This window comes from Hydra vulgaris, chromosome 01, assembly GCF_038396675.1.
Source record: "Hydra vulgaris chromosome 01, alternate assembly HydraT2T_AEP".
NCBI lineage: Eukaryota > Metazoa > Cnidaria > Hydrozoa > Anthoathecata > Hydridae > Hydra > Hydra vulgaris.
Genome location: NC_088920.1, coordinates 37,991,734 through 38,016,021, shown reverse-complemented (window position 1 = coordinate 38,016,021; position 24,288 = coordinate 37,991,734). Strand labels below are relative to the sequence as shown.

Below are 24,288 nucleotides of genomic sequence, written 5' to 3'. Positions count from 1 at the left end.
TATGGACCTTCCTATCAGCAAGTTATCATCATCCTTTTTCAAAGTCATGGCACAGTTGGAATACTAATCTGTTTCTAATCCAAATACGGTTTCGTAGGCTCTTCTACACATGTCTATGCTTATCTCTGCATATGCTTGTTTAATCTGTATACAAAGTTCACCAATTGTAAAGAGTTTGTCCTTGTATGCAATATTTTTCAAGGAACCCCTAAGCCTGAGAAGAAATATCAGGAGAATGAGCTGGCCATTATATTAAACCTTGTCTAGCTACCAGGTTTGGGGTCAAATACAAATTTAAATATGTTAATTCTAGATTTTTAAATACAAATTCAAATACAAATACATTTTATTTCAGCATTTTCCAAATACAAATATTTGTACTTTAGGTTATTTATTAGGTTTATTATTATTAGGTTATTTATTAGGTTTATTAATATTATTAGGTTAAATATATAAAGGTTTTTTCAAAACAAGACTAATAAAATGGTCTCTTAAATAGAAGAATGAAAACAAGTCTTCTAACAAATATTACTTAAAAACAAGTTTTTATTTTATTTTGTGTTAAAAATTAAAAAAACAAACAATAAATCCAATGGTATTTCCCAAAACAACCAGGTTAATCTAGTTTATGAAATTGCAAATGCACTTTAATTAAATACAAATTCGCCATATTAGCCTATTTATACCGAATATAAATACAATGTAAAATACAAATACATTAGTAGAAAATTTGATCAAGCCAGCTTCTTTACTCAACAGAAATAATGGGCAGATGTCCCATCTTGTTGAAAGTGCATATAATGCTGCCAAATATAGTGCATGTTACTAGGTTGTTTTGCTTAAGACAATAAAACTGTGATTTATATTTACAAATATAAATCACAGGTGATTTATATTTGTAAATATAAATCACCTGTGACTGAAATATTGAAAATGTATCGATCAATTAAACTACCGGAAATTATTGCACACCTCACCATTACTTTCAGCAAAACAAAGGTATTTGTGATGATAAGAAAAACCCAATAGTACTAATTATGACAGTTTATAATTCCGTTCAGCGTAAATTGGCACCGACCAAACAATTGTTTAGCAATTTAAACATTTTCTTTAAACTTTGACTACATGATATAATAAAACTTCATTTTTTTGTCGAAATCATATTCACTTAACTCACATTGTACTGTACTTGGTCTAAATGGATAAAAGCCTACTTATTGAATAGCATGATAATATTTGCTTGTGCTCATTTCCATTTCAACATTGCCTTTTTGAATCAACAAATTATTAGTTTTTTTAAGTATTTTTTAACATTTTGTACAGTAGGTAAATTTGAACAACAGTGATCAATCTTGATCATGAGCGCTGTTTTCTTAAACCTTACAACCAAATTTCAGCAGAGTATTAAAATAAATTTACCATTGCCTTCAAATCTTAAGAAAATTCTCAAATAATTTTTTTATATATATTTAAATTAATAATTAATACTTTTTATTATACAAATAATATGTAATAAATAAGATTTAAAGAAAACTTTATTTATAGATTTTTGATTATATATAGACATTATTTATCTATACATATGTGTAAATTTTTAAATATATATATATATATATATATATATATATATATATATATATATATATATATATATATATATATATATATATATATATATATATATAATCATTAAAATAACCAGTCTGATTTTGACACCAGTATATTGGTTTGAACGCCCAATTTGATCCCAAACTTCAGTACTTAATTATGGATATACTTTTAGCATAAGTTCTTTGCATTATAAAAAGTAAAGGGAATTGTATTTAATGTAAAATATTAAATAAAAGTGTATATAACATGCTCCTTTGTCAATAAGATAGTGTAAATTGTGATTGAATGTTTTTTTTTTTAATGGTGTCCCCAAATATATATATATATATATATATATATATATATATATATATATATATATATATATATATATATATATATATATATATATATATATATATATATATATATATATATATATATATATATATATATATATATATATATATATATATATATAGTGTATGTATATGTATTTAATAGTTTAATAATGATTTTAGAATGTATATTTCGGTGGCTCTTTTGACTCATTTGCTTCAACACTTGCTTCTTCACGCTCTATCCCTAAATCATCTTCTAGCAGTGGTTTAGGAAGTACTTTTAATTCTTCAATAGATCCTACTCCTGATATGTCTTCATTTTTGCCTAAAGGACTTTCAGCAAAAAATGAAGCAACTAATGTTGGAATTAATTTTCGCTCACGAATTACTGTATCTAAAGATAGAGACACTTCAGATATCGCTGCTATGGTTTCTAAATCTCAGCTTTTAAATAGAATGTCTCAAGTTATAGAAAATTCTCATAATAAAGACTACTCTCATGTAGAACAAGAAATTCCAAAATCAGATGAACCAAACACTCTTTTGTCAAAAATATATGCTTCTAATTCAGATGGCACTTTATATGAGGTGACTGAAAGTTTTCTGTTACGTGATATTTTTTATGTTTTTCAAGGTATCGAGGGTAAACTTATTAAATATGATGCTGGAATTGATTCTTATAAAATTAGCAATGATGTTGGAATACCTCTTCCAGTTCGAGACATTATATGTAAACTTGCAGAGCTTGGTTGGTTGTTTCGTAGAGTACGCAAGTATTTAGATGCAAGGACCAGTGATAAGGCTCTTGGCTTAGTGGGTCAAAGTTTTTGTGCTGCGATAGAAAAAGAAATAATTGAATATTATCGACTGATTGCTGTTTTAGAAGCACAACTTAATCAAGAAGACTCATTAAGTTTAAGTAATGGTGACCATCTTACTTTACGAAGATTAGTTGTATGGACTCATGATCCTTTGTTAAGAATGAAAGCTCTGACGACATTGGTGGATCAGTGCAAAGGTATTTTTTTGTTTTGATTAAAACACTTTTAAATTTTTCAATATAGATAACGGGTGATGCGTAAGTTATTGGACAAAATAAAAATGTCAATATTTTGTTTATAAATATAAAAAAACTATTATTATATATTTTTTAAATAAAGTAATTATCTTTTAATAAAAATCAGTTATTTTTTATTTGAAAAAACAATATCATTTCTTGTAGTTTTAATTTAATGAGATCAATCAAAACTTGCCTTATTGAAGCTTGCCAATCTCCCTTGTAAACCTTCAGTGCCAAATGTCTCCAAAGGTTTTTAATTGGTTGTGGTTGAGGCAATCCAATTAAATCTTAAAAAAAGAATCCCCCTACCCCCAAATGTGCCTGAACCACAACCAATTAAATTGATTCATCCATCCAATTTAGAGAATTTTTAGAATAATGAGGACTTACTAAATCTGGCCAAAAAAAATAGTTAAAATCTCTATGATACTTGTGAATGAACAGAAGAAGTTGTTTTTCTAAACATTTATCAATATAGGTTGATGTATTAATTGCTACAGCCTTGGAAGTACGAAACAATAGTTCGAACATACCATGGTCAGATATGGCTATCCACAATTTCCGGGCATGTTTTTTTGTTGTTTGTGTAATATCCAGATTTTCCAGGCATGTTGTCACCTGCAAAACAAAAGTATTTTTCATCATCAATGATTGTTTTGTGTTATAGAGCTGGTTAACAAATTTCCTGCTACTTTTCTTTGCCTTTAATTGCTGTTCAATAGTGTGTTTTAGAATCATTTCATGTTTTCTGCATTTAATATATATATTTTTAACTGACGACCAATTTCACTTTTTTATATATTAAGATTATTTTAAAAAAATATTTTGAGTCCCATTCGAAGACTCTCGTTCAGCTGCATTTAATCTCATTTTAAATTATTGTGTTTAAAATAATAAAGTTTATATTTCATAGAACATAGTCTATGCATAATACCACTAAAACAAATTAATATGCTCAAGTAATTAAATTCAGACTATAAAATCTATACTTATATAAAGTATATTTTATACTTGAGTAAATTTTTTTTTCAAAACTAATTTATATTACATTTAAATAAATTGCTAAAAAGTTAAAGTAAAATTGCTTAAGTTATAATAAAGTTATCATAATGAATATTACAATAATCATGGCATAATGGATGTTTTGATAACATGAGATAATAGATGTTATGATAATCATGGCACAACGGATGTTCTGATAATCATGGTTTAATAGATGTTACAATAATCATGGCATAATGGTCAAAAAACTGAATTCAAGCTTCTTATATTTAGATCAATACATGTATTTAGAATAAGTAATTTTTATATTTTCTAAAAACATTTCAGTTAAACAAAAAGTTGTATTGGCTGCACAGTGGGTCAGAGTGAGACAAAAGTACACAAAAAAAAGTTTAATTGAATGAAGCAAAACAGTAATATTAATTATCAGTACATTATAGCATAGGAAATTAGTACTTTTATTGTGATATAAAGGCTTTCGAACAATATCATATTTATTTGAAAATTTTGAACAATATATATCATATTTATTTGAAAATTTCGAACAATATATATCATAATTATTTGAAAAGATTTTAGAGTACTAAAAGTTTTATAAAATTTTAAATCACCATTGACAATGTTGAAAATGAAATGTTGATAAGCAACAATTTCAAATGTTACTTATATTATCCAGAAATATATTTTATAAATTTTTTTAATAAACCAATTAGTTTTTGATTTCTACAATTTAAAATTGTTTAGTAAGGTATAATAGACTTTAATTTTGTCAATCAAGTTGCTATATCAAAAAGATAAAAAAATATTGATGTTTTTCAATTATTGTGTCAGATATTTTTTATATCAGAAGTTATCAGTGAACTGACAACATTTTTTAAAACTTAAACATGCATATATTAATTGTAAATAAAGTTTGCCTGCATTTCTTTGCATCACTGACTAATATTAAGCATTATAATAACCATATAAAATTTGTAACCCCCTCAAATTGAGGGGGTTATGGTTTACATGGTCACAATTTTTGAACGCCGGGAGATAATACTTTGAAACTTAAAACTTGATGAATGTAAGTTGAGAATAATACAAAAAATATTTTATTTGCTTGTTGCCCCTCACATTTGGGGTGAAGGGGGATAAAGTTAAAGGGCTTTTTTGTTCCCAGTATGTTTTTATATGAACCTGGCAAAGGTTGTGATGTTGTTTAATGAAGATCAACAAAATTACAGTAACACTGACCAAGACCAAATCAAAGCAGCATTACATTCTGTATTATTTAAAATGAAGAAATTTTGAAACTTGTGTCATCGACAAACAAAACAATTTATGAAAAAAAAACAACTTAGATTTGTACTATTTCTATATTGTGGTGCTTGCATGCGCATTTCTTTTATATTGACTATGCCTTTTTTGTATAAATTAATTAAAAAACCCTTTTAGCATATAAAAAATGTTAATGGTTGATACCAATGAATGAACTATTTTAATATGTAGTGTAGGGCTAAGTCTAAACTTATATATTTACAATAACTATTACAACAAAGCAAATGTTATTGTTGCTATGCAGATTTGGTATCTAAAGCAACAAAACAATTCATAAAAACAATACCTTTACAAATCATATCATCCATTTAATATTTATACCAAAATTTGTTACAATACTGTTAATGGTTTAAAACAATAATAATTTTGTCAAATTGACTTTATTATTCCCAAGAAACCAGGTTGCTATGCAAATGAGGTTTCCATAGCAACCAAACAACAAAAGTATTACCTTTAAAAAAAGCTCAGACCTCATATTAGTACACATGCCAAGTTTGGTGAACATATGATTAATAGTTAAAAAGTTATGAATTTTGTCTCAAAAACCAGTATTCTGACCCAATTTGGGCTGGGAACAATAATAAAAACTGATATTTAAAAATATTAGTTAAATCTTGATTAAAAAATTTTCATGAACAATAAACTTTTTTGGGCTGGAAAGTGTTTTTTTATTTTGTATAACATTGATCTCATTCTTAGGTAAGAAAGGCGGGAACTTGCTTTCTGCTATATTCTCACATACTCAAGTTGGTGACCCCTTCATAAGTAAATTAGTTAGCCATATTTTGTATGTGGTTTCTCATCCAATAAGAAGTATGTTAGAACGGTGGATTTTTGAAGGTGATTTGCAAGACAGTTATAATGAGTTTTTCGTTGCTGCTGACCCTGCTGTACGCAATGAACGACTTTGGCATGAAAAATACAGCATACGTAAGCAAATGTTGCCAAGTTTTATAACAGATGAATTAGCTACAAAGGTTGTTTATTTTTTTTAATAAAATATAAGCTTTGATTAATTTATAAGAAAGTTATTTAAAAGTTATGTAAGTTATGATAAGCTAAAGCAAACATTTATACCTAGACTTACAGGTTAGGGTCTGGGTGTAGGGTTTGGGTGTAGGGTGTGAGATGTTTCAGTTAAAAAAAGTGTGTTTTTAATTATTTTTCTTCATTAAAAAAAAAAAAAAAAAAACAGTTACTATTATTTTTATTGATAATTCTTTTCTTAATAGTAATTAAGGAATATTTTTATTTGCATTTACTTTTCATTTTTTAGATGCATTGTTTAACTTTGAGAATTTTTTTGACTGCAAGACATTTTAGTTCTGATATTACGTATATATATATATATATATATATATATATATATATATATATATATATATATATATATATATATATATATATATATATATATATATATATATATATATTTTTTAAAAAGTAAATATAGTATCAAAATGAGAGTATATATAATACAGAACTTTACTGTAACGGTGACTATGAACAGCGGTGTGAAAATGAACACCAGTACTAGTTTTACTAAATAGTGTAGCAGCACATAAAATATAGCCAAAAATTAAGTTTTTTTACTCACTTGCCGTAAATATAATGTGTGAAATATAATGTGTGAACCTCACATCTAAACGTCATTAAAGTTAGCTCGCATCACTTTCAGGTACATAATGTTTTAATAAAACAATAATTTAAAGCATAGTTTGCCTGTATATGATTATAAGCTCATTTTAAAATGATATTTTTTTAATACGAAATTAGGTTTTTCAATTATCCATTAGGAACATTACATAAAAAAATAAAGTTCGGGGATTAGTTTCTGAAAAAGCATGGCAGACAGACCGATAGTAGAACCAGACTTGATTGAGTAAAACCGAAAATTTATTCATCCAAACAATTATATTACTGACTGGAGAGTACAATTTGGACATAAGAATTTTAGTGAAGATAAATGACGCTCGATTCAAAAATAATATGCCTGGGGAATATTGGTTTCAGTCCTTCATTAAGAGACATTGTTTAACAAATAGAGTTGCTGACAATGTAAAATATAGTAGAGCTGTGGTAAACAAAGAAACCTTTAACAAATATTTTGATATTTTATACCAAGAGTTGAAGGATATACCTCCAGAAAATATCTACAACTATGATGAAACCAATATAACAGATAATCCAGGGTCCAAATTCGTTACTGTTCGTCATGGCCATGGGAACCATGTTGAAAGAAACAAGATTATTCAAAGCAGTTGACCAGTTTAATGTTTTCTGACAATGCTGTGGGAGGGTTTTTGCTGCCCATGGCTTGCCGCCCAGTGTTGTGGCCTTATTTATGATAAAGATGATTATTATGAGCTCGATATTGAAAACATCGGTTTTGCAGCATGTGCAAGTCATTTGAGAAATTGGAAGATAGTGACAGTTAAAGTTCTGTTTTATGTAGTATACATTTGTAAATAATGTCGATACATGTAAATATATTCAAAACCTTGGTTTTAATTGTAAACTAATTTTTTCACATTAACCAAATTAAATAAAAAATCTATATAAAATGAACTTTCTGATATCTGTTTGATCTTTAACAGTATTTTCCCACATTTTATAATTGCCATAACCTCGGGTATAAAAACAATATGTAGTGTTTAAAATCAGCTTTATTCTCACCTCGTTTTCGAAATACATATATACTTGTATAAAACCAGAAAACTAAGGTATTTACTTCATAGTGTTGATCAGGTTTTAGACTTTTACAGGAAGCTGAAAAGTATGATGTTCTGTTACAAAAAAAATGGTAGCGATTGGGCAAACAGTTTTTCTTCCATGATGCAAAAATGTTAAAAAAAGCATTCATAGTCACCCCCATTCACGGTACAGAACTTTACTATAAGACATATAATACAGAACTTTACTATAATACATATAATACAGAACTTTACTATAATACATATAATAAAGAACTTTACTGTAATACATATAATACAGAACTTTACTGTATATTACAGTGCACAGTGGGAAATCGCATGGCCAAAAATCAAAAAGTGACTTACTTCAATCATTATGTCTGGTAGTGGGTTTTGTTACTAATACACTCACTAAGAATTTTTCAATTTATGAAATTCAAAATGTGACAGTTTCAATAGTAGTGGCCTCTTGAAGTTAGGTTTTTAAAGAATTTTTGATAAAAATTTTCAAGATGCTGGATTTTAGTTATTGTTATTTTTTTTAATATAGAGATCATTGAAAAATTGACAATATATACATTATTGGAAAGGTTATAATATAGAAATACTGTTAAAAATAGAAATAAAAATTTTTCCTGAAAAAGTTTTTAACTTTGTAAAAAATTCATCACAAAAGTTTTAACTTTCATGAAGAATTAAAAAATTGTTCCAATTTGTACCTTTTCCATATTTTGATACGTTTTAGCTATAGTGTCTACTAACTATCCTGAGAAGTGTGGCTGCGATCACCAGCGATCTTGAGCGCTAAATAATTTTGAAAAATTCATGTTTTTTTTAAACAAATAAAAAACTTATTCGAATAAAAGCAATTTTTTTTATTCACTACTAAAAGTAAAAAAACAACTACTTTAAGGCATGAAAGACTTTGTTTTCGTGTTGTTCTTGAAAGGAAAAAAGTTTTGGTTTTAAAATACATAATTAATTTAAAAAAAAATAGTTCTAAAGAAAATTTTTGATGTCCCACTAATCAACCAAAAATCACATGAATTTCCAAATGTTGTTAAAAGACTTCTTTTTATTAAACTGTATGTTTATTGTGGTGAACTAAGATAATGGAGGAAATTAATTTAAGACTTATTGTACAATGTTTTTAGGTTTTGAAAAATACTTTGATAGTGTAAATGGTAGATTTAAATACATTATTACTAGAATTCAAGCCAGAGAAGACAAAATAAATTTATTAAGAAAGAGATTAAAACTAACTCTTGCAAAATATGTTGTATTATAGCATGCATCATATCAAAAAAAGAAATATTTGATAGTAAAAATCAAGTTTGGCTTCATTCAGTTTTTAAAACAGTTGATTTAGTTGAATCACCAAGTAATCAGAGGGGTTTAATAAATGAATCAGCAAAAGAGGTCAACTAACAAAAGAGTTTGATGAATCAAGTTTTCGCACCAAAAGACGATTGATAGCAAATATATAATTTAAAAGGCTCAAAAAAGGATTGTTCCTCTAACCTAAAAGCCTTAACTTTTTTTCCTATTAGTAGTCCATAAACTTATTTATATTTTTAGAGCTCCTGGATACCAAAAACTAGGATAAAGTAATCTTTTTGTGACTTTCAAATCCGGAGTCTTTTTTGGGACTCCGCATCCCTGATAAATATTATATTATATATAATAAATATTATATTATATATAATAAATATTATATTATATATAATAAATATTATATTATATATAATAAATATTATATTATATATAATAAATATTATATTATATATAATAAATATTATATTATATATAATAAATGTTATATTATATATAGTATAATATATATTATATATATATATATATACATATATATACAATATATTATATGTAATATAATATATATTATGTACAGCCCTTAGAATTAGGGTCGGCATTAAGCAATGTCAACTTAAATGCGGACCTAGAAGTGTTTAAGGTCGGCAAAAAATCCCCAATTTCATTCTCATATTTTATAGTAAAACCTTTATAACAAACTTTTTATGACCTGATGCTGACCTCATATATTATATATATATATATATATATATATATATATATATATATATATATATATATATTATATATATATATATATATATATATGCATTTATGTATATATATTCTTAGATTTTAAATATTGGGAAGTCAATTAATTTTATACGAGTTGTTTGTGAAGATAGATCACCAATCTTTGGTCACTCTGACCTTCAAAATCCAAATGCAGGAAATTCAGGTTCCAATTTTTTCCCTAAATTTTAATTTATTAACTTTTAATACGTTATTAAAAATCAATTAATAATAAAATTAAAGTAATAATAATATTTATTTCAGAAAGTCTTCATGTGGATGAACTTAATAGTTCTGCTTTACAGGATTTCATTGATCTTGTTTACGAAAATACGAGCAAGCATTTATTAGATGTTTTATTTAACAAATATAAGTTTTTAGACCATTTGCAGGTACTTCATATGATGATAATCAAAATATGGTTTTAATTTGGTAAAAAAAAGATCAAATTTATATTTTGAAAATAATCTTTAAGTTTTTATTAATATTTTTTATAATAGTTTTTATAATTATAGTTAATGATAGATGTTTTTAGAGTAATTATGTGTATAACTGTATGAAATATAAAATGTTTATAATTTTTATTTGAATTATTGTTATAGTTATTTTATAGGCAATGAGAAGATATCTCTTACTTGGACAAGGAGATTTTATTAGACATCTAATGGATTTACTTGAGTAAGATTTTACTTAAGTATACTTAGTATTTATTACTTGTTGTTGTACATGAATTTATTTTCGAAAGACAATTCTTGAAATTAAATTCTTGAACTATATTTGAATTAATTAAAAACAATTCTTGAAATTAAGTCATTGTATTTGAATTAATTAATGACCATTCTTGAAATTAAATCCTTTGAATAAATTTTTAACTGAAACATCCTGATTTCTATGATTAAATACTTTTTTCAGAAAAAATAAAGAATTTTTTGTTGAAATCAACCTTTAATGTAACACTTTTAAAAAAATATTTGAAGCGATAATTTTTAAAAATTATGGTTTTAAATTACATATGATTTATATAGAAACATGTTATTTAGAGTTTTGTTAAACACCTGTTGTAATTATATTTACTGGGTTGTGATTTTTTAGCACCCTGAAAATTTTTATTCATTTTTTCTTCTTGTATGCACCCATTAACACAAAAATTTTCTGCTTAGATAAAAAAATAGTTTTTATCTCTAATAGTTTTTAAAACTTATAGTTTTTATACCTTTTTTTTCTCTTAAGAACTAGTCTTGTACTTTAAATTTTTAGATTATTTAAAATATCTTTGAAATCAATAAAGTTTTATAAATATATGTTGCATTTAACAGACCAGACTTAATGCGACCAGCAAACTCTCTGTATATGCACAATCTAACTGGATTACTTGAAACTGCTATTCGTGCTACCAATGCTCAATTTGATGATCAAGATATCTTAAAAAGACTAGATTGTCGATTACTAGAGGTTATTTTTTAGATAAACGTTTAATTTATAATATAATTTGGTACAAGAAAAATGATTACCTATTGATGAAATAAAAAAGTACTTTTTTTATATAAAATTTATTTTTAAATAAACAGTTATTTGTGTCAATAATGTTTGGAGATAGTAAATGGGAATGGAGTTTAGGGGTAGTATAAAGGGGTGGATTTTATAGGTAGCATAAAGAGGTGAAGCAGCAAAACCATGTAAAAAAAACAAAGATGCTTAAAATAATTTTAATAATGTGAAACCTTGATTGAAAGACTAAAATTCTTGGTTAAAAAACTAAAAACCTTGATTGAAAAACTAAAAACCTTGATTGAAAAACTAAAAACCTTGATTGAAAAATTGAAATCTTAATTGAAAATTAAAAAAAAAAAAAATAAAGAAAATTTTTTTTTAGTAGCATTAACATTTGTTCTTTCAAAGCAGATTGAATTAAACAGCAAAGATTTTCAAATATATATCTTTTTAAATATCAAATAAATGTTTACACAAATATTTATGAGTTTAAATCTAACATAAATCACTTCTTTATCTCTCAAGATTTATTATTTGATTTTTTTAAAATAATACTGTTAATTTCTGTTAACCTCCGTGTTTTCCTCCCTGCTCTTCTCCATGTTGTCCTTCATGTTCTCCTCCATGTTCACCTGTTTTGAAAAAATTTGTTTTAAACTTGTTTTTATTAATATATTATTTTATTTTTCTTAACAATTGTATATTTTCAAACTTTTCTAAAAAATAATACTTTTAGAGCAATGCAGAAATATCAATGTGATACAGAGTGTTTTTTTCTAAAACACTAAAATTTCTGATTGTTAAGTCATTCAATTTGAACTTCTTAAATTTTAAGGGCTCTAACTTAATTATAAATTTCTATTGTTTTAATCTCTAGATATTACCAGTTTAGCTATAAATTTTCTATTGTTCTTAATTTTTAGATATCACCAGGGGATTGTGGTTGGGATGTATACAGTTTAGATTATAATGTTGATGGACCAATTTCAACAGTAAGTGTTTCTTTCTCGTTCTCACCAGTTAGTAGTTTTACTTTTATTTTTTAATAACAAACTTCTAGCAAGCAACCAATTAATTAACCAATTAAGTTCTATTAACTTCTAGCAACCAATTAAGTTGATAGTACTTTAATTAGTTATTTTATAATTAAAAAATTAGTGGAGTACTAAGCACTAACTAAAAATTAAATAAAAAAGGTAAAAAATTGAGGTAAATATAATAAAATAATTTAGATAAAGTAAAATAGAAGAAGAAATGATAGAAAAAAATAACAGAGGACAACAATGTATAGAAAAAGATAGCAGAAGACAATGTTATAGGATAACTGAAGACAAAGTAGTTATAAAGAAAATTCATATTGAGAATAGTTTATGACAAAATTATTTTTTAGAAAATGATTTACAGATGATATTAGAGATTTAATAGTAAATATTTAGAAAATTACTTATTATCTAAAAGATATTTAAAAAATAACTTAGAAAGTATTTATGAAATTTATTTATGAGAAGATATTTAAAAAAATAACTATTTATGAGAAGATGATAATTACAAGAAATTTATAAAAAGGTGATGTTTAGAGAGATTTATTCATAAAAAGGTGACATTTAGAGGAATGTTTTATAAAAAGGTGACATTTAAACGAATGTTTTATAAAAAGGTGATGTTTAGAGGAATGTTTTTTAAGTGATGTTTAGAGGGATGTTTTATAAAAAGGTGACATTTAGATGAATATTTTATAAAATGGTGACAATTAGACAAATGTTTTATAATAAGACCATACCTAAGAGGATGATTATCAAAAGATATTTGCACATTTTTTTTTAGGTATTCACACCTGATGTAATTTTACAATATCTTCGAATTTTTAACTTTTTATGGCGAGCTAAACGAATGGAGTACTGTTTGACAGGAATTTGGAAAAATCAAATGAGTAACAGTCGAATTCTTTATAAACTTCCAGGTAATTTTTCAAACTTCTATAACGTTTCTAAGCTTATATAAATTTACTTTTGCAGAGTTGGCACTCTCCTAATAAGTTTTTCACACTTTATGTTTTAAAATGGCAATTTAAATTTAAAAAATTTTTCAGAAATGATAACAAACACAAGAAAAATAAAAAAATAAAAATTTTTTCGACACAATAAAAGTTCTTCATATCTAGATAATACCTACCCCTATATTTCATTGTGCATACATGTCCATCAGGATGTATTTACTGGAGCCTCTGCGGATGGCTATTTCAGAATTGCGCCACCAATAAAGTTTTATCCAAGGTTAAGTGTACATAATATTTGTATGCATATTATATGTGTGCATATCTCTATTAATATGTGTGTGTGTTTGTATGTATATTTATATGTGTGTGTGTGTGTGTATGTGTGTGTGTGTGTGTGTGTGTACTGTGTGTTGTGTGTGTGTGTATATATATATATATATATATATATATATATATATATATATATATATACACACACACACACACACACACACACACACACACACACACACACACACACACACACACACACACACAAATAATTTTAAATGTATTCTACAATATAGAGAGTTCAATAGTTTCCAATATTTATAGAAATGTTGTACAGCAGTTGCGCGATTTTGATTTTGCCTATAAAATCACACAACAACAATTGTTGCAGTTGTTGATTCTATTTCTGCAACCTTTGTTTTACAACATAAGTTTTGTTGTACAACTGATGATGATGATTTTGCTAATTTTTAAAGTTTAAGATATTTAAAGTTTTTAATAGACATTCAATTTTTTTTTTAATTTAAGTTTTTGTTATAGAAATGGTTCCTCTCCTTCATCTTAGTCATTGTTTGGAAGCTGTCATGGTTCACTTCATTAACCAAATGCAATACTTTATAACATTTGAGGTTATATATATATTTTTTTCTCAACTCAAGGATATATATGTGTGTCTGTATATATATATATATATATATATATATATATATATATATATATATATATATATATATATATATATATATATATATATATATATATATATATAAGTGTGTGTATGTGTGTGTATATATATTATTTTAAAGCATTAAAAAAACAGCTTCTCTCAATATTAATGATTTTATTATTTAAGAAATTTTTGCTGGGTTATAGATACCAGCATCATCAGCCTAATAAATATTACAATAAATTTTAACAGTTATAGTTTATATAAAGTTGTTACTATTGACTTTTAATGTCAATAGTAACAACTTTATATAAAATATAACTGTTAAAATTTATTATTGCGGTTTAATGGCTTCTTTTGTTTTTAGATTTAAAAATTGGGGTCCAAAACATAATTTTGACATATTGGCTTTCATCGAGATTAATCCTGCTGTTTCGCACAGAGCACATGTTACTTTGTATTTCTAGTACCTCCCTAACTTTTCTTTCAAAATTTTTATTTTCTACCTTTAATGTTCTTGTTTTTTCCCAAATAAAATCTTCTTTGCAAAAGGTTTTATTAAATGTTAATGCTAATTGATTAGGTTTCTTTTTGTCAATGCTAAAAAAACACTAAGTGAAATGCATACAAATTGGCAGGAAAAAAAAAGTGCAGTGTAACTTTAAAAATCTGTTATCTTGACTTTATAAGTATTGAACTCATTTATTCAAACTTTAATTATATAATTCACATTTATATAAATTTAATTACATAAGTTTTTTGAAACGAATTGTTGCTCTCCCACTTGTTATCTATAGTAGGATCATCAAAATGTTTAATATTCGGTGACATTTTAATATTCAATGACATTTTTACTCACAAAGAATAGAATAGAAATAAATGAACTTTATAATAATATAAATTTTGAAGTACAATTGATCGTTTTTATAAAACAATGATATACTGTATAACAGTTTTTTTATGTTGTTATTTTATTAAAAGGTTCATTATATTATAACATTTTTTAATTTTTATTTAATTAATAATTAAATATGTTAATTAAATAAAAATAATGATAATAATATAAAAACTAATTAAATAATGTTTTTTTGGAAAAATTTAAGAAATTTTTTTGAAATGCAAGCCTGTTTTTCAGCCTTTTTATTGCTATGAAATAAATCTTTTTACCATATGAGGAATAAAGAAGGAACAAAATAAAAGTTCAGTAAAAATATCAAAAGTTATCAAAACATATAGTTTTAATTTCTTAAAAAAGCCTATGTAGCGTACACGTAGCTCGCTAAGTCCAATTTCGACAGGCTATTTATAGTTCATGTACTCTTTTACTCCTGCAAATTAAAATTTGCAGAATTTCTTATTATTTTAACATAAGAGTTGTATAAAGTAAAAAAAAGTTCTGTATATGTGCAAAAAAAATTTCAATTACATTTTTGGTTACTTTACAGTTATGCAACTTTTTTTGTTGCTGGAAATTAAAAACCATTTAATTAGTTGCATAAGCACTTGGGGCAGGTGAGGTTTTTTTTACCGTGGTGTAAGCCTCTTTTATATAAAAAATGGAAAACTCTGATATTAATTTTATTGTGAGTAGGGTAGGAGTAGCTTGTGAATAAGTAGGAATAACTTGTAAACCCTAAATGGAAATCTTAGTGTTACTATCCCTGTAAGAATACTTCCAAAAAATTAAATTTACAAAAATAGCCACTTTAATGATTAATCTTTTATATTTTTATATAAATTATATAGATTCTATTTTCTATATTTATATTTTTCAAATTTTTTTAATATATATTTATAATTGCTTTAGGTATTAGAATGCAGTTGGGAAGAACTCTTAGTGGAAATAAAAGGAGCCAAAGATTTAGATCATGTTATAAATGCCCATGATGCATTTCTTCAACAAGTTACAACAAGGGCTCTCATGGATAACGAATCTAGGGTAATAAATAAAGTTTATTAGATTGTGTTAAACATGTAAATTAGTGCTGATATCAGCAAGTGTTGTGAGTTACACGTATAATATCTGAATTAAAAAGTGTAAATAATTACTAAAAACTGAAATTACTTTTATAGGCAATGTTAACACAATTGCGAGCTATCTTTGATCTTATTATTCAGTTTCAAACTACTCAAGAAGCTATGTATACAGCTGCTCTTACTGAACTTGGAGCTAGAGAGGAGTTCGAAAAAAGAATACAACAAAAAACTTCAGATGTATTTCATTTAGTTTTTTTTTTAAGCTTTTAAAGGATATTTGTTTGTCTATATTGCCTTTTTTTTTTGCTTTTGAAAGGTTTGTTGCTTTGAAAATATAGTAACTTTGCTTTAAAAGATATAGGGATGATGGGACGTTGCTTTCTGAAATTTTAGGTTTTTAAAATACTGAGATGTTAGTTTTTTAAAATCCTTTTGCTTTAGAAAAAATGGAGAAATTATGACGTCATCATAATATTTAAATCACGCCATAAAATTTAAAAAACCTAAGATTTAAAAAATAATGAGATGTTTTTCTATAATACTTTTACTTAGGTAAATATAAAAAAATATGATTTTACATAATATTTAAAAACACGTCATCATAAAACGTAAAAATCCTTAAGCTTCAAAAATACTGAGATGTTGGTTTCTCCAGAATACTTTTGCTTTAGAAAATATGACGTTACAATATTTATTCATAAAATCTTAAAGAAGTTACCTTAGTTGATCTAATGACCCTACAGATTCATTTTTTAACTTAAAATTTAACACGTGAATAAAAGAAATATTTTTTAGTTTAGATTGTTAGATTATTTAGCAATAATTTTTTTGAAATGTTTGCTTTATTGTTTTTGTTCAATTTAATTGTTAGGGTAAATGGGGTATAACAGATGAAGAATCAGCTGCCGATAAAAGACGGGTCGCTGAATTTACAAAAACGTTTATCCCAAGTACCAGAGCACAAATACGAGTTTTGCATCAGTCTTATCAGGTGAAAATTTTATTTATCGAGTATAACGCTAACTGTTTTAGTTTTCCATTTTCAATACCTATTGAGTTGAACTTTTCAATACCTATTGAGTTGAACTTTTCAATACCTATTGAGTTGAACTTTTCAATACCTATTGAGTTGAACTTTTCAATACCTATTGAGTTGAACTTTTCAATACATATTGAGTTGAACTTTTCAATACCTATTGAGTTGAACTTTTCAATACCTATTGAGTTGAACTTTTCAATACTTATTGAGTTGAACTTTTCAATACCTATTGAGTTGAACTTTTCAATACATATTGAGTTGAACTTTTCAATACCTATTGAGTTGAACTTTTCAATACCTATTGAGTTGAACTTTTCAATACTTATTGAGTTGAACTTTTCAATACATATTGAGTTGAACTTTTCAATACCTATTGAGTTGAACTTTTCAATATCTATTGAGTTGAACTTTTCAATACCTATTTAGTTGAACTTTTTAATACCTATTGAGTTGAACTTATCAATACCTATTGAGTTGAACTTTTAACAAAATGTAATTTTTTTTTTCTAGGACATGCTCCAAGACTTTCTAGTCATGTTGAATAGTCATTCGGATGTCAGTCTGCGTTTTCTTTGTTTTCGCCTCGATTTTAATGAACATTACAAAAAGTTGGAACCGAAATTACGTTCTCCGACAAAATATGGAACAATTAAAGGAAAAGGTTTATACACAGAAACAACTAAGCTATAAGAATTTGCTTTAAATTTTAAATATGTAAAAATGGGTAAAAAATAAAAAAACTAATTAATATTTTTCTTTTGTTTTATAGTAAACTTAAATGAAAAAAAAAGTTAAATTCAATTCATAGGCATTGGCAGACTGTACTGAGGTTATGGATATCCTACATTATAAATATATACTATAAGTTTTTTAAATACGAACATTCGAAAACCAGGAAATAAATGCTTTGCTGCCGCCAGAAGTTGTTTTATAGCAAAATTTGCGTAGACAAAATGCCATATAAAATCGCGATATTATTAACAATTTAAAAAAAAAAAATAAACAACACAACGGTTGCATTTTTTAAAAGCATAAATTTTTTACTTGTTGCATAATTTCACTCGCGCTAAATTTGCTTACAGTGACGCAGTATTAGAAGATAGGAAAAGAAAATACAAAAGTTCTAGTTTTTATTTCATTGGAGTATTTAAATCAGACTAGCGCATTTGATATAAATACTTAAATGTGGTTGACATGACTTCCACAAATAGTTTTTATTTTGAGGTTTTCATGACCTACATGAAAAGACTAAGTGTAAGTGTAACATGTAAAGTTTAATACTTTACAGACTCGATATTTAACTCAAATATAGTATATATTATCATAAGCGATGTTACTTTAAAGAATACGTATTGCATATACATACTTTGTTTATTACATATACATGGTGTAGCCGTGGAGCAGTGGCTAGAGTCCAAGCTCAGAACCAATAGAGACGAGGTTCCACGTCGACTCTAGCCCAATAAGCAACATAGGTAAAGAAGGAATTACATCTATACATATCTGAATGCCTAAACTTGTTAACACAATAAAATGTAATGATATTTAGTTCAACTCTGTAGTGAATGTATAATATACCATGTGTATAATATACAAAGTACCTATATACAACATGTATTCTTTAAAGTTGCATTGCCTATGATTATTTATACTGAGTCTGTAAACTACTAATTTTTTACACCTGCTTTCATGTAGGCCTGGAAAACCTCATAAAATAAAAACTATTTGTGAAAGTCATGTCAACCGCTTTTAAGTATTAGTATTAGATAAAAGCGGGTTAAAAGCGTTAAAGTTATAACGTTTTTAACCCCAACCGGACAAATGACCGCCCACACATTTTCAGTGCCTCACAAAATATTTCATGATTTACATATCGTAAACAAGTCACTATTTGCTCAGTGTTAGACTTATCTGTGGTTTCATCTACCATAATAATAATCTACTTTTCAGAATTATTAGTTATCTTTCTATCTTCTGCGAATAGTGAGACCGATTATCTGGAAAATTTTATTTTGAATTGTTTCACTTGTAAACTTATCTTGCAACTTTATCATCTATTTAGTTAAAACGGGATTTTCTTTACTTCTGAGATTAAGTAAATAAAAAAAGTTCAAATTAAATTCTTTATAATTTTTATCTGAATTGTAATCACCACGTAGATCAATATCTTGTCTGGCAATAAACTGAATATTGAAAATTACTATAAGTAACATTGCTCTGTTTTCTTTGTTTTCCTTCGCATGTGTTTTGCTGAGAAGTTCACAAATATATTTGGTTGTAGAATGAATACTTCTTACCTTATCATTGACTTCTTGATGAGAAATAGTATTTTGGTGTTTTTGGAATTTTGGTAAACCCTTTTTCAAATTAGAAAGACCAGTTTTTGTAAATACATCCTTGCTGCGTTTTAAAGCTTGTACCATTGCTCACAAAATAATTGCTTCTAACTACCACATGGACGTTTTGGAAAAACTAACACAGGTTGATGCGAACTATTACTTGGATACTCTTTTTGTTAGACTGCAATAATGGAATCAGAGTTGACATTGTTGACAGAGTTGGTTAGCAAAGAAGTAATATTTAAGTAACATTCCTTGTTGACAAAGTTGATAAGTGAAGAGGTAATATTATAAACAAAACTAGTAGATGATGCCAAAGTAACAGCAGATGTAGAGGCAACAGAAGAAAAAATAGTAGCAGTAATGGCAGGATCAGCAAAAGATTTAATAATAAAAGTACTGTTAAAATCAATAGAAGTTGAAGTGTTAGCTAAATAAAAATGCAATAGTAGCGGTAGTTACAGGGCTACAAAAAAAAGGTTGCAGGGCAAAAGATGTAGTCTTAACAGTAGAAGCAGTGCTAAATAAAGATGATAAGAAAACAGTTCTTGCATAGAAAGAAGTGATAGTCAATTTTGTATATGCCCCTTCCAATCTTTCCTTTAATCGTTTAAGACGCTTCCCTTCTACACCAAACAATTTCCGTTTTAAAGACATACCACTAACTGAAGTAAATCACTTAAAACATTTTTTTTTTTTTTGTAGTCATTAAAGTGCTCCAAGAAGTCCTTTTCACAGAGCACCGTGTTAGAGCGTTTAATTAGAAATTTTAATTAGGCATTTTTATTATTAATTTAATTGCGAAAAGTACATCCAATACCGGTAGTACCGATACCGAAATGCCAGTATTACCGGGCTTTTTTAAGTACATTAATTCCGGTATTGTATTGGTTCAATACCGGTATTTAAAAATATATGTACAGGGCTTGTGGGCGATCGCTTTCTTTACGTAAAACTCAAAATGGAATATTTAAAACTTTTAGGCGTGATAGACATCGCTGGTTCAGCTTTTAATGAGAATATAAAATCATGCTCGCTCAAGAGATTGGGAAGAAGGAAATGATTAGTTGTTTAAATAATTTTTTATAAAAATTTTTTGATAAAAATTTTTTGTTGAGGATAAAACTTTTTTAATTTTAATTTAATTAAAGTAAAATTCTTCCTTCCTTCGATTAACAAAGCAGGGTATTTCCATTTCTGCGCGTGATTTTTATTTGTATTTGTTTTTACAATTAGAAGCCAAGACTTATAGTAATATGCATACTATAAAATTTTCTTTAAGAATAACTCTAACAAAAATATTTTTTTCATTTTTTAGGCTGCCTGAATATTTAAATATATATATTTTTTTAACATTTTATTTTGTATGTGTGTACAATATTTTTCTAAACGCTTTACCAGAAATATTTGATGACTGCTACTTTGGCATATTAAATATGAGTTGTATAGATATAATACTTCACTTGAAAAACTCACAAGCAATTTGTTTTTATAAAAATAGCTACATGAAATAGAAAAATTTTTCACGACTTCCGTCCGTGACATTTGTGCGTGACATTCGTGCGTGACCATACATGAACTGGATTTAAACGATTGCTGAATTTCTTATAATTTGATATTATTAGTATTGCAACCTTGTAACTTTCTGGAAATTTTTAATAATATTTAAAATCTTATTTTAAAAAAAGTATACTTTGAACTTATATATTTTAAAATTAAAACGTTATATATTTTAAAATTAAAACGTTAAAATATTTCTGTCTCAGTAATATTTTAAAGTTAAATTTTACCGCAATAGAAGGAACGGCTGAAAATTTCTGCACAGTAAAATTTTAACGCAGTACTGTAAATCGGAAAACATATTGGGTTATTGGAAATTCCATCCCAATAATCTCTATTAATTGTGAACGTAAAAGTTTTGTATTTTTGTGCTATAGTTTGTATTTTTGTTTTATATACGCAAATCTCGTCAAAAGAAAAATATGACAAATGTTTCACCTGACTGTATCATTAACTATAATGAGACAAACTTGAGAGATCCTGGAGCCAAAAAGTTTTTATTTTTTACAAGGTACTAAGTATCCAGAAAGAATTTTAAACACTTCTAAACCTCAACAAGTTTATTGCTTGCTAGAACTGCAAATGGTACTATTTTACTCATTTAAATTGTTTAATGGTCCGAAGAAGGTTTTTACCTTCTTCGGACCAAAGAAAAATCAAACTTTGTATAAAAAAAAAACATCAGAAAATGTAACTGCTACTTTTGACATTATAGGAGAGATAGCTGAAGAATTTTTTGTATCCCCATATAAAAGAGCAAAATTATCATCATTTGAATCATCATTCAATTTGCTAAAAGTCTTTTTATAAGCTCAGAAAAACTTTTAAAGAAATGAAAAATTTATTGCATTGGTAAAACTGTTATTGTAAAAAATACCAAACTTACACTCTATTGTTACCATTGAAGGTTTTGAATGTAGCATCTATAAGGTCAATTTTTTTAAGTAAAAAAAATAAAAAATTTTCCCAAAAAAAGGGATACTGATTTTATAAGAAAAAATATGATAGTTAAAACAAGCTCATTCCATTAAAAGTGGGGACTGTTTTTTTTATTTGTTTGATAAGGAAGATGAGGAGTTTTTTTAAAAAGAATCAAACATTTCAATTTTAAACTAAACCTTCAGTTGTCACATTTTTTTGTTTGTTTTAAATATATTTTGTTTTTATTAGGATATTTGTTTGTTTTTGTTATATTATTTGGAATTATATGAGTATAATTATATATATATTTTTTTAATTTTATCTAGATGTCCTAAGAAGTCCTAACGGTCTTATCACAGAGCACCGTAGATGAGCATTTAATTGGAAGTTCACGCTTTCTTTCTATCCGATGTCGCAAAACTTCCGCAGAGGTAGGGCTTGAACCACGGATCCTTCGTTTCTGAGGCAAGTGAATATTGAAAATATTCGTGAAAAAACTTCATAATGAAAAATATTTAAAATCATTTTTTGTTGATTTATTCAAAAGTATCAATATTCTGATGAAAAACAATTCATATAGTTCTACGTTTCCAAATTGCCACGATGTGGAGGTTATTTGGAAAGACAACAAAAAATGATTTCACTGCTTAGTTTTAAAGTATAACTTGTCAAATCTTGAACAAAAGTGTAGCTTGAACTTAGTTCTATCCAAATTATCTACTTTTTGTGATTATAATTTACTATAAAATAAATTATTTTAACTTCTATTTATATTTCTTTCCAAAGAGCCCTGACTTACGGTAATTTAAAAACGCTACACCGGACGTGATTCCGCTTCAAATTCGTATATGGTTGAAGCGGAATCATGCATAGATATGATTGGACCGTATTAGATGCACATTGCAAAATATTTTTCTTTTGATATTTAAAACACAAAGTTTTTATATATAAATTTTCAAATTGTTTATAAATATATATTTAATTAGAGGCGCAACAAAGCAGTGTGAGGAGAGGAGGGGGAGGGGTTAGATATAACTCTTACCCAAAGCCTCACTTATCTTCGACCATGCAGCTTTATTTTAACGCCTTAAGGTAAAAAAAATTGGGGTTAACTTTTTATTAAATTACCTCATTTAGAAGCCTATAAACGTTATTGAATAAATTTTTTTTGAATTATTTTTTATTGTTTTTCTTGAAAAAAGCATCTTAAAGCGTCTTTCTCAAAAAAAAAGCATCTTAAAGCGTTTTTCTCAAAAAAAAAGCATCTTAAGGAGTTTTTTGAGAAGGCGCACCTTGAGGCGTTTTGAAAAATTTTTTATTTTTATACAAGTTTTTGAAAATAATTACGATACTTTATTGTAATTTATATAAGAGCATATGGAAGTTTTTTGCTGAAACTATATAAAGTGTATTTTTTTTCGTAAAGTAATTTATTTAGTATGACTAAAGCAAATAAATTTGTTTCCATTGTTATGATAAGAGAACAGAGGAGCTAAATCTACAAAAAGAATTTTATCTTTTTTTGGAGAACCTTTATCAAGTATAGACAAAAAGTTTGAAAATTTTCAAACAAGTTTTAACGATATTCGTCGCGAGCTAGATGAAATAAAATCAGATTAAGAAAGTTAAATTAATGGAGGTGAATTTAAAGTAATGGAGATGAAGTTAAAGTAATCAAGATGAAGTTAAAGTAATCGAGATAAAGTTAAAGTAATGGGTGATTCAATAAGAAAGGTTTGTGAAGATTTAAATGTCAAAAATGTGCATGGAGAAATATCTTTGAACAATACCAAACTAAAATTAAAGAGCGTGGATATTGAAATAACTTGAGAATTGACATGGTCATTTAAAGGTCAATAAAAAAGATTGGGAAATTACTAAAGTAAAAATATAATAACTTTTCAACGTAAAACTTGATA

The 24,288-nt window shown here is 26.2% G+C and overlaps 1 protein-coding gene across 2 annotated transcripts in view; it reads left to right on the top strand.

Annotated features, from left to right (window-relative positions):
• Positions 1-18,297, top strand: part of LOC100201883 (gamma-tubulin complex component 3 homolog) — a 45,957-nt gene extending 27,660 nt beyond the window's left edge. For both annotated transcript variants that reach the window (XM_065788095.1, XM_065788094.1), the window contains exons 6-18: positions 2,112-2,949; positions 6,013-6,290; positions 10,170-10,275; positions 10,374-10,501; positions 10,723-10,787; positions 11,426-11,561; positions 12,524-12,592; positions 13,425-13,560; positions 14,407-14,495; positions 16,341-16,472; positions 16,607-16,747; positions 17,382-17,501; positions 18,060-18,297. In XM_065788095.1, the coding sequence (XP_065644167.1) occupies positions 2,112-2,949; positions 6,013-6,290; positions 10,170-10,275; positions 10,374-10,501; positions 10,723-10,787; positions 11,426-11,561; positions 12,524-12,592; positions 13,425-13,560; positions 14,407-14,495; positions 16,341-16,472; positions 16,607-16,747; positions 17,382-17,501; positions 18,060-18,239 (2,418 nt within the window). In that variant the 3' untranslated portion in view covers positions 18,240-18,297. The remainder of the gene's footprint in view (positions 1-2,111; positions 2,950-6,012; positions 6,291-10,169; positions 10,276-10,373; positions 10,502-10,722; positions 10,788-11,425; positions 11,562-12,523; positions 12,593-13,424; positions 13,561-14,406; positions 14,496-16,340; positions 16,473-16,606; positions 16,748-17,381; positions 17,502-18,059) is intronic.
• Positions 18,298-24,288: the final 5,991 nt, after the last annotated feature.